Source organism: Thamnophis elegans, chromosome 15, assembly GCF_009769535.1.
Source record: "Thamnophis elegans isolate rThaEle1 chromosome 15, rThaEle1.pri, whole genome shotgun sequence".
Lineage (NCBI taxonomy): Eukaryota > Metazoa > Chordata > Lepidosauria > Squamata > Colubridae > Thamnophis > Thamnophis elegans.
The window spans coordinates 25,423,492-25,438,014 of NC_045555.1; the positions used below are offsets into that span (position 1 = coordinate 25,423,492).

A 14,523-nucleotide genomic window follows, 5' to 3' on the forward strand; every position below is an offset into this window, starting at 1 on the left:
TTCCCAGCAAAGGTGGTTCCTATTTTTCTACTTGCATTTTTTTACATGCTTTCGAACTGCTAGGTTGGCAGAAGCTGGGACAAGTAACGGGAGCTCACTCCGTTACGCGGCTCTAGGGATTTGAATCGCCGAACTGCCCACCTTTCTGATCAACAAGCTTAGCATCTTAGCCTCTGAGCCACCGTGTCCCACCTGCGAACAAAAGAGGACCTCAAAAAGTTCAATGTCTGCAGATTTGGGAAAGGGGAAAAGCAAAAGAAGAAAAAGAGGAGATTAAAGCATGATGCAGATTTGCGTTTTGGAAGTCATCCCTAAGAGAACATGGCTGAACATGAAGACCATCTGGCAAAGAGTTGCAAGAAGCAAGCATGAACGAAAGCAGTAGAGAAGGAGGGGATTTCCAAGCTGAGGGTGTTTTCTTTGGAAAGATGCAAGATTATCAACTGATTGAGGAACTCTTTAGCACCTTTCTCACAGTAGGGTTCTCCATCCTCCATGTGGAAGAGGCTGTTTCCAAACGGCTTCCGACAGGCAGCACAGACAAAGCAAGTGGTGTGCCAAGTTTGCCTCAAAGCATGCATCACTTCCTGGAAGAGAAAAGAGAAGTGGTTTTCCAGAAACGTCCTCCTTTTGGGGGGAAAGGAACACGGGCAAGGCTAGCTCTTATTTTATCTTAATTAGGGCATCTTTCGGAAACCTGACGAGCTAACTAATTCAGTGATCAATGATTAATTCCGCTCATCCAGGAGAAATAATGTCCAAGCAACTCATGTGGAATTCCCCATGGTGGGGTATCACAAGATGTTCTTCAGGTGCAGGGGTGGGATTCAGCTGGTTGGACCGGTTCACGTGAACCAGTAGTTCTGGCAATCAGTTGGCTCTGCCCACTCGCCCCTGCGCTACCTGCGCTAATCTGTCCTATATTTCCTTTGTTTGAAGCCCAGCTGATAGGCGCGGCAGAGCAGATTGCTGTGCCTCAGCTGTTTTACTCATTGGGGCTGCAGAGCAAAGCGCATGCTCAGTGAACCAGTTGTCACACTGGTTGAATCCCACCACTGTTCAGACATGGTGGTGCACCTCAACTTTGTTGCGAAGCGAGACAACTGTTAAGTGAGTTTTGTTCACTTGAGGACCTTTCTTGCCGCACTTATTAAGTGAATTGCTGCTTTTGTTAACTTTGTTGGTCAGAAGGTCACAAAAGGGGACCACATGACCCCGGGATGCTGCAACCAAGATAAATATGAACCAGTTGCCAAGCATTTGAATTTTGATCACATGATCATGGGGATACGGCAATGGTCGTAAATATGAAAAACAGTCATAAGTTACTTTTTTCAGTGCCATTGTCATGCCCCAGCATATAACTTTTATATACTGTTGTTGCTCTCTAGCCCCATCTAGTGTCATTCCCCAGCATATAACTTTTATATACTGTTGTTGCTCTCTAGCACCATCTAGTGGCCAGAGTGACAAATACCAAGTATATTGTTTGAAGCTGACCCCACCCCTTTACCCATCAGCCTGCATTCTCAAAACAAGTGCACTCTGGGAAGCGAGACTCCATTTCCTTCAGCATTTGGAGAAGGCAGAAGCACAAAAACGTTTTCTTTGTCTCTATAGTGCTCCCCGAGGGTCATTCAAATTCTTGCAGCCCATATCTAGTAGCTAGACTCTTCCCCCTAGGCATGATTTGGCCAGGATTCCTCCCAGCTGGCTTGTGGACTTACCCCCATGATCTTGATATGGCATCTGGCACAGGTCGGGGCAAAGAACTGTTCGTAGCAATGCTCACAGTAGACACTGTTTTGTTCTTCCACAAAGCCCACATCAGCCAGGGAAGCCTTGCAATAAGCACAGTAGAATTCCTCAGGATGCCAAGAGCGACCCATGGCTACCAAGAAGGGCCCTCTGTAAGAATGAATCAAACACATTCAAAAATATATTGTTTTTCTATCCCTTGCACATATGGGTCTGTTCTAACGACTCCTAGGAATTAGCTTAACAAAGCCCAGAAAAACCTCCTTAAAGACTAACCAATTCAAAGCTTATTGAGTTAAATTCCATGATCAAAAGTATAAAATGCCACTTCATTTATACTAATGTGTATAGGGGGAGAGCAGGCAGAGCTGGGAAAGGGGAGTTAAGTGTGTCATCAGCTTAGAGTCATTACGTTCCCACAAACGTCCAAGTCCAATCATTCCTGAATCCCATTCTTATCTGGCGCCAATTTAATGTTGAATTTTAGCTGATTAGATTCTTGTGTATCGGCTTAAATAGTTCTTCTGGGCTGCAACCTAATGGATGGTCCCAATTCTTAGCACCTGACATAGGGGAGAAGCAATTCAGTTTGCATTTGGTTGAAAAGAAAAGTAGAGAGAAGGTCAGCCAAATTGAGCCAGCTGGACACAATAAATTTATCAATCACTAGTGTTTTGAATGCAGGGTTTCAGAAGGAGGATTCTAGCACAATCAATTACAACTGTTACTTAACAAATTTTATTTTATTTTTTCAGGAAAAAAAAACCCCTGATACGTAGTGGGAAAAAATAGTGGAGTACAAAAGATAAAGGAAAAGTTCCCCTCACACATACACTATATTGCCAAAAGTAATCGCTCACCTGCCTTTACTCACATATGAACTTACTGTAAGTGATATCCCATTCCTAATCCATAGGGTTCAATATGACGTCGGTCCACCCTTTGCAGCTATAACAGCTTCAACTCTTCTGGGAAGGCTGTCCTCAAGGTTTAGGAGTGTGTTTATGGGAATTTTTGACCATTCTTCCAGAAGCGCATTTGTGAGGTCACACACTGATGTTGGATGAGTTTACGTGGCCTACCACTTCGTGGCTGAGTTGCTGTCGTTCCCAAACACTTCCACGTTCTTATAATACAGCTGACAGTGGAATATTTAGGAGCGAGGAAATTTCACGACTGGATTTGTTACACAGGTGGCATCCAATCACAGTTTCATGCTGGAATTCACTGAGCTCCTGAGAGCGACCCATTCTTTCACAAATGTTTGTAAAAACAGTCTGCATGCCTAGGTACCTGTGGCCATTTAAGTGATTGGAACACCTGATTCTGATAATTTGGATGGGTGAGCGAATACTTTTGGCAATATAGTGTATGTGCAAGTCACTCCCGACTCTAAGGGGAGATGCTCCAGAGGTGGGTTCCTGCCGGTTTGGACCGGTTCAGCCAAATAGGTAATAACTCGGCTGGACAAGTGACTGTACCATGCATGCACAAGTGTTTTGGGGCACAAAAACGGTAGTAATGTCGGCAGGAATCCACCCCTGTGGTGCTAATCTCCGTTTCAAAGGCGAAGAGCCAGCGCTGCCCAAAGACGTCTCCGTGGTCATGTAGCCGGCATGACTCAATGCCAAAGGCACACGGAACGCTGTTACCTTCCCACCAAAAGTGGTTCCTATTTTTCTACTTGTATGTTTACATGCTTTCGAACTGCTAGGTTGGCAGAAGCTGGGACAAGTAACGGGAGCTCACTCCGTTATGCGGCACTAGGGATTCAAACCGCCAACCTTTCTGACTGAGAAGCTCAGCTTCTGAGCCACTGCATCCCTATAGTATAAAAGGAGATAATATCAAATAATTCCTTTATAAAATTAATAAGGTGGAGTCACTGCATAAGAAAGGCCATCTCTGGAAATACCCACTGGGTTTATTTTACACCTATACATAGATATGTTGTCTCTATTTTAGTATAGCTGTCCCCATTTACAATTGTTCCCTTTATACCCATTTACAGATTTCATGCCTTCGGAAACAGGTGTCTAATCCATACATGCTTCTGATGGATTCGCTCCTCTAAAATGTCACATAAGTCTTGGTTCAGGGAAAAGCACTATCATGAACCATGGTTTCTTGAAAGAGAAAAGATACCTTTTAAATTAGCAATCGAGGGCTATCGACACACTGATGTGCTGACCTTGAGTTCTTGTGTATAAAAGTTAGATCCAAGCTCCATTAAAGAGGCTGACCATCTATCAGGCTAACCAACTCAGGAGAAATTACACCACGAAGAGGCAAAAGTCCTTCCCAACATATATTTTAACGAGTCATTGATTCCATTAGGACTTAAGCAGACAGATATCTTTGAATATTTACCAGTCTCAAAGTGTGGAGAAAAAGCAGACACTCCTATAGGGACCTTTATACTTTGTCCAGAATCAAACACGTCTGTTTTGGGCATTGTGTTGCAACTATGCTGCAAAATGTGTGATTGCAGGAAACATGGCTGCATTAAGGAGTATCCAGAGGTGATATTCAGCCGGTCCGGACTGGTTTGCTCAAACTGGTAGTGGAAATCACTGTCCTATTTAGGCACATTTTTTTAGGCTGGGTGCATGTACGGAAGATCCGTGAGAGAGCAAACCACATGTGTATAAGGCCGGGTGCATGCCCAGCGAACTGGTGATAGCAAAATGTGAAACCCACTGCTGGGATACCCAGAGGTATCATCTGATCTGTTCTGAAACTTCCTTTTGTTTTGGATGCAAACTGTGACATGCTTCTCCAAATGGCACATAGGCAGCCAAGGTACAAGAAGTTCCTGTGATGGTTGGTTCCCAGACTGATGCCTTGATCCAGGAGATGGTTCTGCAGACAGCCAGGAGGTGATGAAAACACCCACCTCCTCCCCATCTCAGGAGGCTGTTAGGAAGAGATTTAGAAAGTATTTTCCTTGATACATATGGGGATATATTGGTTGCAAACAGGAAATAGTTCAGTGGCTGAAATTCTTGGAATTCCACCCATTTCTTCTCAACAAATCTTGCTAAAAGGAATTCTATGAGAAGGGAATCTGGAAGAAAAATCTTGGTTTTAAGTCTCTGTCAAGGGAAAGGAGACGAGACAAGGAAGAGAAGAAGAGAGAGGAGAGGAGAAGAGGAAAAGAAGAGAGGGGAAGAGAAGGGAAGAGAGTGGAAGAGAGGAGGGAGAGGAGAGGAGGAAGAGGGAAGGGGAGGGAAGAAGAGAAGAGAGAATAGGATAGGATAAGAGAAGAAGAGGGAATAGGATAGGATAAGAGAGGATAGGATAGGACAGGATAGGATAGGACAGGATAGGATAAGAGAAGAAGAGAGAATAGGATAGGATAAGAGAATAGAGAATACGATAGGATAGGATAGGAAAAGAGAAGAGAGGATAGGATAGGATAAAAGAAGAGAGAATAGGATAGGAGAAGAGAAGAGAGGATAGGAGAAAAAAGAGAATAGGACAGAATAAGAGAAGAGAGAATAGGATAGGATAGGAGAAGAAAGGAGAAGAAAAGAAAAGAGAGAATAGGATAGGAGAAGAGAGGAGAAGAAAATAAAATAAAAGAGAGGATAGGATAGGAGGAAAGGAGAAGAGAGAAGAGAGAAAAGGATAGGGGAAGAAAAACCAGATGCTAACAATTAGGATGGAGTTTAGTCGATCATCAGAATTGAGAAGATGGAGCCACATGTGTTTATATGGTCTAGATTTAATAAGTTTTAACAACTGAATTAACTTTATTTTGATGTCATATAGATTTTTTCATTTTTCCTTACTTTTCTCCCCTTTATTTCAATCGCTATATGATTTCTGTTTCTCCAAACTGGATCCCATCAGCTGTGTTGCATGTCATTAGCCCTACTGGTTGGAAATAATGGAATTTGTAGGTCAGCATCTTAGGAGCGATCAGATTTGGAAAAAAAACGTGTTAGCCATTTTCAGTATCTATATGAATTTGGATTTGATCTGAATGGAATTTCTGCTTTCCAAGGGCTGAATGGTGAAGATAGACACAACAGGCAAGATTTTCTTTTGGGAAGCTAATGTCAGGTGAAAAAAAAATCAGGGTCATAGGTTAAGATGCAGTGCAGAAAGATTTATTGCTCAAGCCTATACGCAAGACAACTAATGGTGCCAATGGAATTCAAGGAAATTGTTATGACCTAAGCTTCCTGAGACAGTAAAAAGCACATGCTTAGTCCCCAAAACCCTCTTTTTATTTCAACGGCTGTGATTATGTTCATTCACAGCCCATAATGAGCCACAAATAGTTTGTAAAGAGTCCGGCAGAAGTCTGCCAAAGTCTTTTGGGATAAGGCTGATAAGCACCCACCTTTATCTCCCTTGAAACGCTGCCAAAGACCTAATTGGCAATTAGCTTTGCAAGGCCGCAGAAGGACAGAGTCAAAACAGAGCTTCAGAATTTTAAACGACCAGAACGAACAAAGTTGCTTCCTGCAAAGACTCACATGCCTTTGCTCCTCCTTTATGTCTTATGGGAGGGGCCAATCATCTCCAAGTCTTACTCCCAAGTTGTCCCTTTTGCCTTAACTGCTCTTGCCTTCTGGCAGCTCTGCGCATGAGCGCATTTGGAACAGGCTCCCCCTGTTCCTCTGCCTTACTGATGTCTGACTCTGGAGGCTCCGGAAGCAGCACATAATTCCCAGATGGCCCTGGTCCCCTCTCTGCCTCCAACACAGAGCCCGCATCCGAGCCTTCCCCAGACTCCATGTTTTTCTCCAACCTCTTCACTGTTTGACTCTGCTGTCAGCTCTGCAGGCCACCAGCAGACTACAACAGAAACTGGACTTGGATCTCTTATGGCAACACAAGGACCTCTAAACTGATGATGCACTTAATTCCACCCTCCCAGCTCTGCCTGCTTTTCTCCTTCAGATGGCCCACCATCTTTAGTCTCTGCCATAAGTGTAACTAGACTCCACTAGGATTTCTTTCCATGGAAGGATGCAATAGACATACCTGATGATGCTGTTACAATGTCCACAAAGTGGAGTTCGGCTACTGGCGGGGAAGCGTTCTGCTCTTTGGATTGTCCCCCGTGCGATAGCAGGAGCCTGGATGGATGCAGGAATTGGGGGAGGTGCTGCAGAAGATGGAGGCACCGGAGCACCCTTGGGCAGAATGTGCTTTGTGACAGTGGTTGTACTTTTCCCAGGAGCAAACTTTTGGGAGAAGGAGTCATCTGTCACCCAGGGAGGACGACTTGAAGGCTCAGCTTGGCTTGGAATATAGGTATGTGTGGACACCGATGGTGGGGCAGGTGCTGGAGCTGCTGTAAATGAGAAATTTGCATTTAATAATCCTGTTCCTGCAAACCATGATATTTATTTATTTTATTTAGTTTGTCAAACATGTACGGATAACACGTATAAGTATAAACATGGACATGAACACAGGAAATGGGTACGAATAAATGGGGACAGTCGGACAGGGACAGTAGGCACGATGGTCCGCTCATGCATGACCCCTTACAGACCTCTTAAGAATGGGGTGAGGTCCATGGTAGACAGTCTAAGGTTAAAGTTATGGGGGTTTGGGGATGTAACGAGTCAGGTAGAGCATTCCAGACATCGACCACTCTGTTGCTGTAGTTGTATTTTCTACAATTGAGTTTGGAGTGGCTCACCTTGAGTTTGTATTGATTGTTTGCCTGTGTATTATTGCACTTGAAGCTGAAGTCATCATTAACAGATAGGACGTTGTAGCAGACAATTTTGTGTACTATGCGTAGGTCACACTGTAGGCGACATAGTTCTAAGTTATCTAAGCCCAAAATTTCAAGTTTGGTGGCATAAGGGATTCTATTGTGAGCAGAGGAGTAGAGGATTCTTCTCATCAAAAAACCTCTGGACTCTCTCAATTGTATTATTATCCAATATACAGTGTGGATTCCAGGCAGACAAGCTGTATTTGAAAATTGGTCTGGCAAAGGTTTTGAATGCCCTAGTTAGCAGTACAATATTATCAGAGAAGAAGCTTCGCAAAATTAGGTTAACAACTCTTAATGCCTTTTTGGCAATGCTATTTCAGTGAGCTCTGGGGCTTAGATCATTTGAGATGAGTACTCCAAGAGAGAGTGTCTACATACATCATTTATCAGGATGTTGTCCTTCCTACCAGAGCAGTCTCAGATAATCTTAACGTAATGCTTAGTCTGCTTTCAAAATCCGATGCTGCAGCAGACCTCAGATGATGGATAATCCTCTGTCTTTAGAGACAAATAAATTGCAAGAATCTTTATTAAATTGTCTTTTTGCTTCTTCAAGCAGGTTATCTATCTCAGCTCTGCAGTCCAGGATAAAATAACCATCAACAATTGCATAATATTAGCAATCCTTTCCTTCCGTGGCTCCCTTCATTGTTGTTGTTGTTCACTTCTAGTTTGCACATCTTTCACTCTATTTTTGCCACTAATTTCCACTAATTTCAGTGTTTAACGTTGCACTTTTGTTTACCCTGAGAGAATGCAGTCCTCAACTTACAACAGTTTGTTTAGTGACTCTTTGAAGCAACAACGGTACCGGTGGTGAGTTACAACCAGTACATCCTGGTACGGGTGTACCGGTGCCTGCTGGAAGATCAGGTATCGTTCCGGTACAGTGTTCCAGAGGGCCCACCCACCTGCCCGTGCTCCTTATCGGTATTTGAGGTTTTCGGGGCTTCCGTGCATGTGCATGGAGCATACGGTGCCTGCACAATGCTCTGCCAAGCAGCTGGAGCATTGCAGAGGTGTCACAGAGCATCGCGGACTGGAAGTACTCCTGCGTGCACTGCATGTGTTCATGTGGTGGATGCTCGGCCCCATTGCACCGTACCGACTGCAACGGGATCTGGAACCCGCCACTGAATGGCACTGAAAAAAGTGACTTGGGACCAGTTTTCATACTTAAGATCACTGCAGCATCCCTACGGTCATGTGATCCTATTCAGATGCTTGGCCACCAATTCATATTTATGACGGTTGCAGTGTCCCAGGGTTAGGTGATCACCTTTTGCGACCTCCCAACAAGCATAATCAATGGGGAAGCCAGATTCACTTAACAACTGTGGCAAGAAAGGTCATAAATGGGGAAAACCCCACTTAACAAATGTCTCACTTAGCAGCAAAAATGTTGAGCTCAGTTGTGGTCGTAAATGAAGGACTACCTGTATCCAAAAAAGATGCCCTAATGTAATGGGCAAAAGAAATAATTTCAAGGTACAGGGGGGAGAACCACAACGGAGACAACAGATAATTAGACTCTGGCCTGGAACCAGTAGTGGGATTCATAATTTTTACTATTGGTTCTGTGGGCGTGGCTTGGTGGGCGTGGCATGGGAAGGATACTGTAAAATCCCCATTTCCTCCTGATCAGCTGGGGCTCAGGAGGCAGAGAATAGATGGGGGCGAGGCCAGCCATAGGTGGTATTTACCGGTTCTCCGAACTACTCATAATTTCCGCTACCGCTCCTCCAGAACTGGTCAGAACCTGCTGAATGCCACCTCTGGCATTCTGTTATTAGCAGGAAGTTGGATATAACATAGCCCGTGAACATGGTGGCTCCATTTGACTGGTGGTTAAGGGGACCAGAGGGTGTTTCCTACCAGTTGGGACTGGTTTGGCCGAGTAGGTAGTAATTGGCCAGACACACGCCCAAACCGATTCTATCCCCAGCGGTGCCATCTTGAATTTCGGTTCTGCGCATGCTCAGAACAATCTTCATTGCAAAAATGTACTTTTTTTCCTTTTCTAACTTTGTGCACATGCACAGACCTTTTTAGGTACAAATGTGCACGCATGCAGAGCGCGCACCTGGTGTGTGTGCATGCAAAGCGAGGGTGGTCGCACACAAAAAAATTGTGCACCAAACTGGCAGTAATTCCCACAGCAACCCACACCTGAAGGGCACCCATGTTTTATGAAAGTGTCTAATTTTGTAGGTCCCAGAATTCGGTGGCTTCCTTTCCCCGGTGGCATGAAGTAGAGATTGCATGGCAAATTCAGTACTCAGGAAGCTAAACTTGAAAATCTTCTAAGATGTTTTTCAGGCTTAATTTTCAAGACTTTCATCAGCTTCAAAAGACAGAGAGTTTGCAAATTAATCCTGGACTGCATGTTATAGCTTTCAGTTATAAATTTCGGAACATTGTCTTTTTCTATTCCTCCTTCTGTTCCATGTTTAAAAGAAAGCTTTATTTTAATTTCCTGTTTAGCTTTGTTTCATTCCTTCATACCAGCTCCATTGGTTCATTCCATTCCCACCTTCGCCCAAGGCCTCATTCCTTCATACAAATATATTTTTTAAAAAAATCTTAAAAATCTATCAGCGGAGGCCTTTCTTTGCTCCCAAGCTCCTGATGTCTTTATGATATTAAGTCACTCAAACTTTTGAAGGCAAATATCTTGTCGCTTAATCAGAATGCTGACTTAAATGTTCAAATTACTTTGGTATCATTTTCTTAGCACAAGCAATCACAACTGTTCTTTAACAAATTTTATTTTATTTTTTTCAGGAAAAAAACCCCTGATACGTAGTGGGAAAAAATAGTGGAGTACAAAAGATAAAAGTAAAGATTCCCCTCGCACATATGTGCTAAACGCCAAAGGCACATAGAACACTGTTACTTCCCACCAAAGGTGGTTCCTATATTTCTACTTGCATTTTTACATGCTTTTGAACTGCTATGTTGGCAGAAGCTGGGACAAGTAACAGGAGCTCACTCCTTTACACAGCGCTAGGGATTCGAACCACTGAACTGTCGATGCTACCCTAATGAAAGGAATGTACCACACAGATGCCTGTAGACATCTGAATTGCTAGGAGCAGAAGGAACATATTCTCAAGATGCAGAGGTGATCATGCGGGTGAAACCTAGAATGTCATGCCATCTGCTGACAATTTTGGGGAACTGGCACCCTGCGAACAAGGACTATACTTCTGGTTGCTGAAGTTCATCTCTAGCAAAAGGAGGATGTTGAAGTTGTTTTCAGCAACTGCTAAGCAGCGTCCTTACGTCAACAGCGGAATGCAGAATTTTCCTAACTGTGTTTATACATCAAGGCAGCTGGATAGATTAATGAGAAATAAACGAATGCCTGTGGCTATAGTTTTATAAAGCCCTATGATCTTCAGAGGTGAAGAGTCCTTCTGTGGTGGCCAGGAAATGCTGGCAAACAGAATTGTGTGCTTGTCACATTTTCCCTCATTCCAGAGCAGGGTGTTCAGATCTGGCCCGGAGGGCTGCCCTGGAAACAGCGAAAGACCATCCTGTGGTGCCTCTGCCAGGAAAATGGGCTCCCAATGGGTTCCTTTTTTGCCTGCGATGGCCTCCTGCAGCCCTCTGCCAGTTAAAGCAGAGCTTGGTTTGAGGTAGAATTGTATAGGACAGGGGTTTCAAACTCAAGGCCCAGAGGCCAGATCTGGTGCATGGGGTGCTTAGATGTGGCCCGCAGGGCAACAGCAAAGAACTGGCCCTCAGTACCTCTGCCAGCAAAAATGGAGGGGCCGCAGACAGCCTTTCGGAACTCCGTTTTCGCTGGCGGAGGGTTGCGGGCCACCACAGACGCCCGTAACACGAATGATGTAGAGCAGTGGTTCCCAAACTTGGCAACTTCTGCTGGCTGGAGAATTCTGGGAGTTGAAGTCACAAGTCTTAAAGTTGCCAAGTTTGGGAACCACTGATGTAGAGCTAGCTACGCCCACCCCAGCCACGCCCACCCCAGCTTCCCAAGGTCAAACACAACCTTGATGCATCCCTCAATGAAATCGAGTTTGACACCCCTGTTCCAGAACAAGGTTGCACCCAATTCCAGAATCTTTTTCTGCTTGGTACCCCAGCTGAATTTCAGTGATAAATCAGGTGGAAGTTGATCTTGGCTAACTGAAGAAAAAGCTAGCATGCTACCACCAGAAAAAATGAGATATGTGTGCCTGACTGGGATGTTAAAAAGATTTTCTAGATGAAGGCAATGGCAAAAATTCCTGCATTGTTCCCATGGAAACTACAAGCACGTTCACAAAGTTATCAGAAGTGGATCTTAACTCCAAGGAAACGTTAACTTTATCATATGCATAAAAGTATATCTAAAAATACCCTTTCTGTGGTTTATTCAAAAAACAATGAAAAGATCCACCATCCATTCAACCAGAGGGGGAAAAATTAACTACAGATAGACCTGGATTTACAACTACAATAAGTACTGGAAAATTCATTGCTAAGTAGCCCAGTTGTTAAGTGAGTCACCATATGACCGCACCCAATTTTATGACCCATTTGCAGGGGTGGGCTGCTGGGGTTTGGGTGATCCTCTAGCAAACATTCTCGTGGTTCAATGAAACCCCCAAATCTCATTCCTGGCTGGCCCTGCCCACCCTATCCCTCCCAGGAGTCTCCACATGGCCCGTTCATCATGTCAGGTAAGTGCAGGGCCTGTGCAGAGGCTTGGGGAGGGGGAAAGGGGCCTCGAGAGGACCCTGGGAGAAGCAGTTTCTGCTCTCCTGGAGGCTCGCTGAAAGCCTCCGGAGCCTGGGGAGGGTGAAAAATGCTGCCCTGCCCCCATGGTGCAGGAGGCTGACTAGGCCACACCCACCAGGGCCACGCCCACCCAGCAACCAGGCAGAGAACCCATTGCTGCAATTTTTGAAGCCCACCTCTGCCCATTTGTCATGGTTCTTAAGTGAGTCTTGTTGTTACTTAGCGAGAGATCACATGATGCTGACTTGCGACTTCCTGATGGCTTTCCAATTGACTTTGCTTGTCAGAAGCTGGCTGGGAAGGCGGCAGATGCTCCGAGCATCATAACTGAGCAATGGTTGCCAATGATTGCATGACAGGGAGATGCTGCAATGGTTGTAAATTCGAAGACTGTTCAGAAGTCACTGTTAAGCAAGTACTACCTGTGCTTTCTTCTCCCTAAAGTTTTTGTTGTTGTTAATGAACATTACTGAATGGAGTCAAGGATACCTTCAAAATCCCCTTACCTGGCTGATAGACCGAGGGCTTTATGCTTGCAGTGGTCACAACTCTTGGTTTCGGAGCAGGCGCTGGGGCTTCACTGTAGCATGCATAAGGAGCTGGTCCATGGGGAGCTGGTCCATGGGGAGCCGGTCCATGAGGAGCTGGGCCATGGGGAGCTGGGCCATAGGGAGCTGGTCCATGGGGAGCTGGTCCATGGGGAGCCGGTCCATGAGGAGCTGGTCCATGGGGAGCTGGGCCATAGGGAGCTGGTCCATGGGGAGCTGGGCCATAGGGAGCTGGGCCATGGGAAGCTGGGGCTGAAGTGTAGCCTTGGCCTCTAAAAACAAAGCAGATCATACATTTGTCAGAAGGCAGAACAAACAGCTGGAGAATGACGGTCCCCTACAAGGTGACAACTCTTCCTTGGAAGCTCCAGAAGAAAGCATGGAGATGCTGCCACCTAGAAGCCTCACACAGTTAATACACACTTTCCATATTTATATCAGAAAGAAGAGAGAAACCTTTCATAAAAGGAGGACTCAAATGCTTAGGACACTGTTAGCACATTCGTAGCATGTACATCTGAAAGCCAGCTCCATGGTTATTTGGTTAAGATGGCGAGATGTTGAAGATACCAGAGAAGACAACCCTGGTTGTTTTATCCTGGCCTTGATTCAAATGGAAAGACATCTGGCACGCATGGGATAGGGCGATATGGTTGATCACCAAGACGAATCTTCTAAAAATGTCCTTCAACAGAACAACCAGTGGAGGCAAAACGTTCTAGATCTATCCCAAAGGTGCTTTTTTCAAGAGGCAACTGGACTTTCTGGTTTTTTTCTTTGAAGATGTTTTGCTTCTCATCCAAGAAGCTTCTTGGATGAGAAACAAAATGTCTTCAAAGAAAAACCAGAAAGTCCAGTTGCCTCTGGGGAAAAAAAAATCACCTTTGGGACAACCATGACCTGGTTGACTGAGAATCTCCATAGACGTTCAAGATCTAGCAGCATTTCAAACTGCTCCAGCTTCTTGTTGGAGGGCTGATGTCCCTGCTTTTACCAAGGTTGAAGATCCTAGTGTTTTCCTACTTCTGAGCATAGACTGAGAGTTTGTTTCTCCTACAAAATGTTAGAGGTGTGCTACCTGATATCTTTGGGGAATCATTTTCTCTTTCTTGCAAGGAAAGCTCTAACCATATCATTTTAGGTTATTGCAGATTTAAAATCAGTAAATCCAAGGAAAAGCTGATCCAAAAACTTTTGCATCCTTACAAGAAGTATAAAGTGGAATTATAGGTAGTCCTTGACATGACCACAGCTGAGTCCAAAGTTTTAGTTGCTAAGCGAGACAGTGAGTTTTGTTAAGTGAGTTTTGCCCCATTTTACAACCTTTCTTGCCGCAGTTGTTAAGTGAACCACTGCAGTTGTTAAGTTAGTAACCTGCTGTTAAATGAATCAGCCCTTCAGCAACATCGATTTTACTTATCAGAAGGTTGCAAAAGATGATCACGTGACCCTGGGACATGGCAATCATCATAAATACGGATCTGGATTTTGATTATGTGACCATTGGGCTACTGCAGCAGTTATAAGTGTGAAAAATGGTCATAAGTCACTTTTTTCAGTGTCATTTTTGAGTGGTCACTAAATGAATGGTTGTAAGTAGAGGACTATCTCTACTGATATAAAAGATATCCTTGGACTTTAAATGGGATTCATTTCCTATATGTCTCCGAGTTGCAAACATTTTCTAAAAACAAAAGAAAGGCTAGTGTTTGTCTAAAGTTG

The 14,523-nt window shown here is 44.4% G+C and overlaps 1 protein-coding gene across 1 annotated transcript in view; it reads right to left on the bottom strand.

The window, feature by feature from the left end:
- LDB3 (LIM domain binding 3) overlaps positions 1–14,523 on the bottom strand; it is a 138,618-nt gene that overhangs the window by 2,967 nt on the left and 121,128 nt on the right. Inside the window, exons 11-14 of the mRNA XM_032232242.1 lie at positions 12,760–12,867; positions 6,757–7,069; positions 1,728–1,908; positions 467–587 (exon numbers count right to left, since the gene is read on the bottom strand). Coding sequence (XP_032088133.1) covers positions 467–587; positions 1,728–1,908; positions 6,757–7,069; positions 12,760–12,867 — 723 coding nt within the window. The remainder of the gene's footprint in view (positions 1–466; positions 588–1,727; positions 1,909–6,756; positions 7,070–12,759; positions 12,868–14,523) is intronic.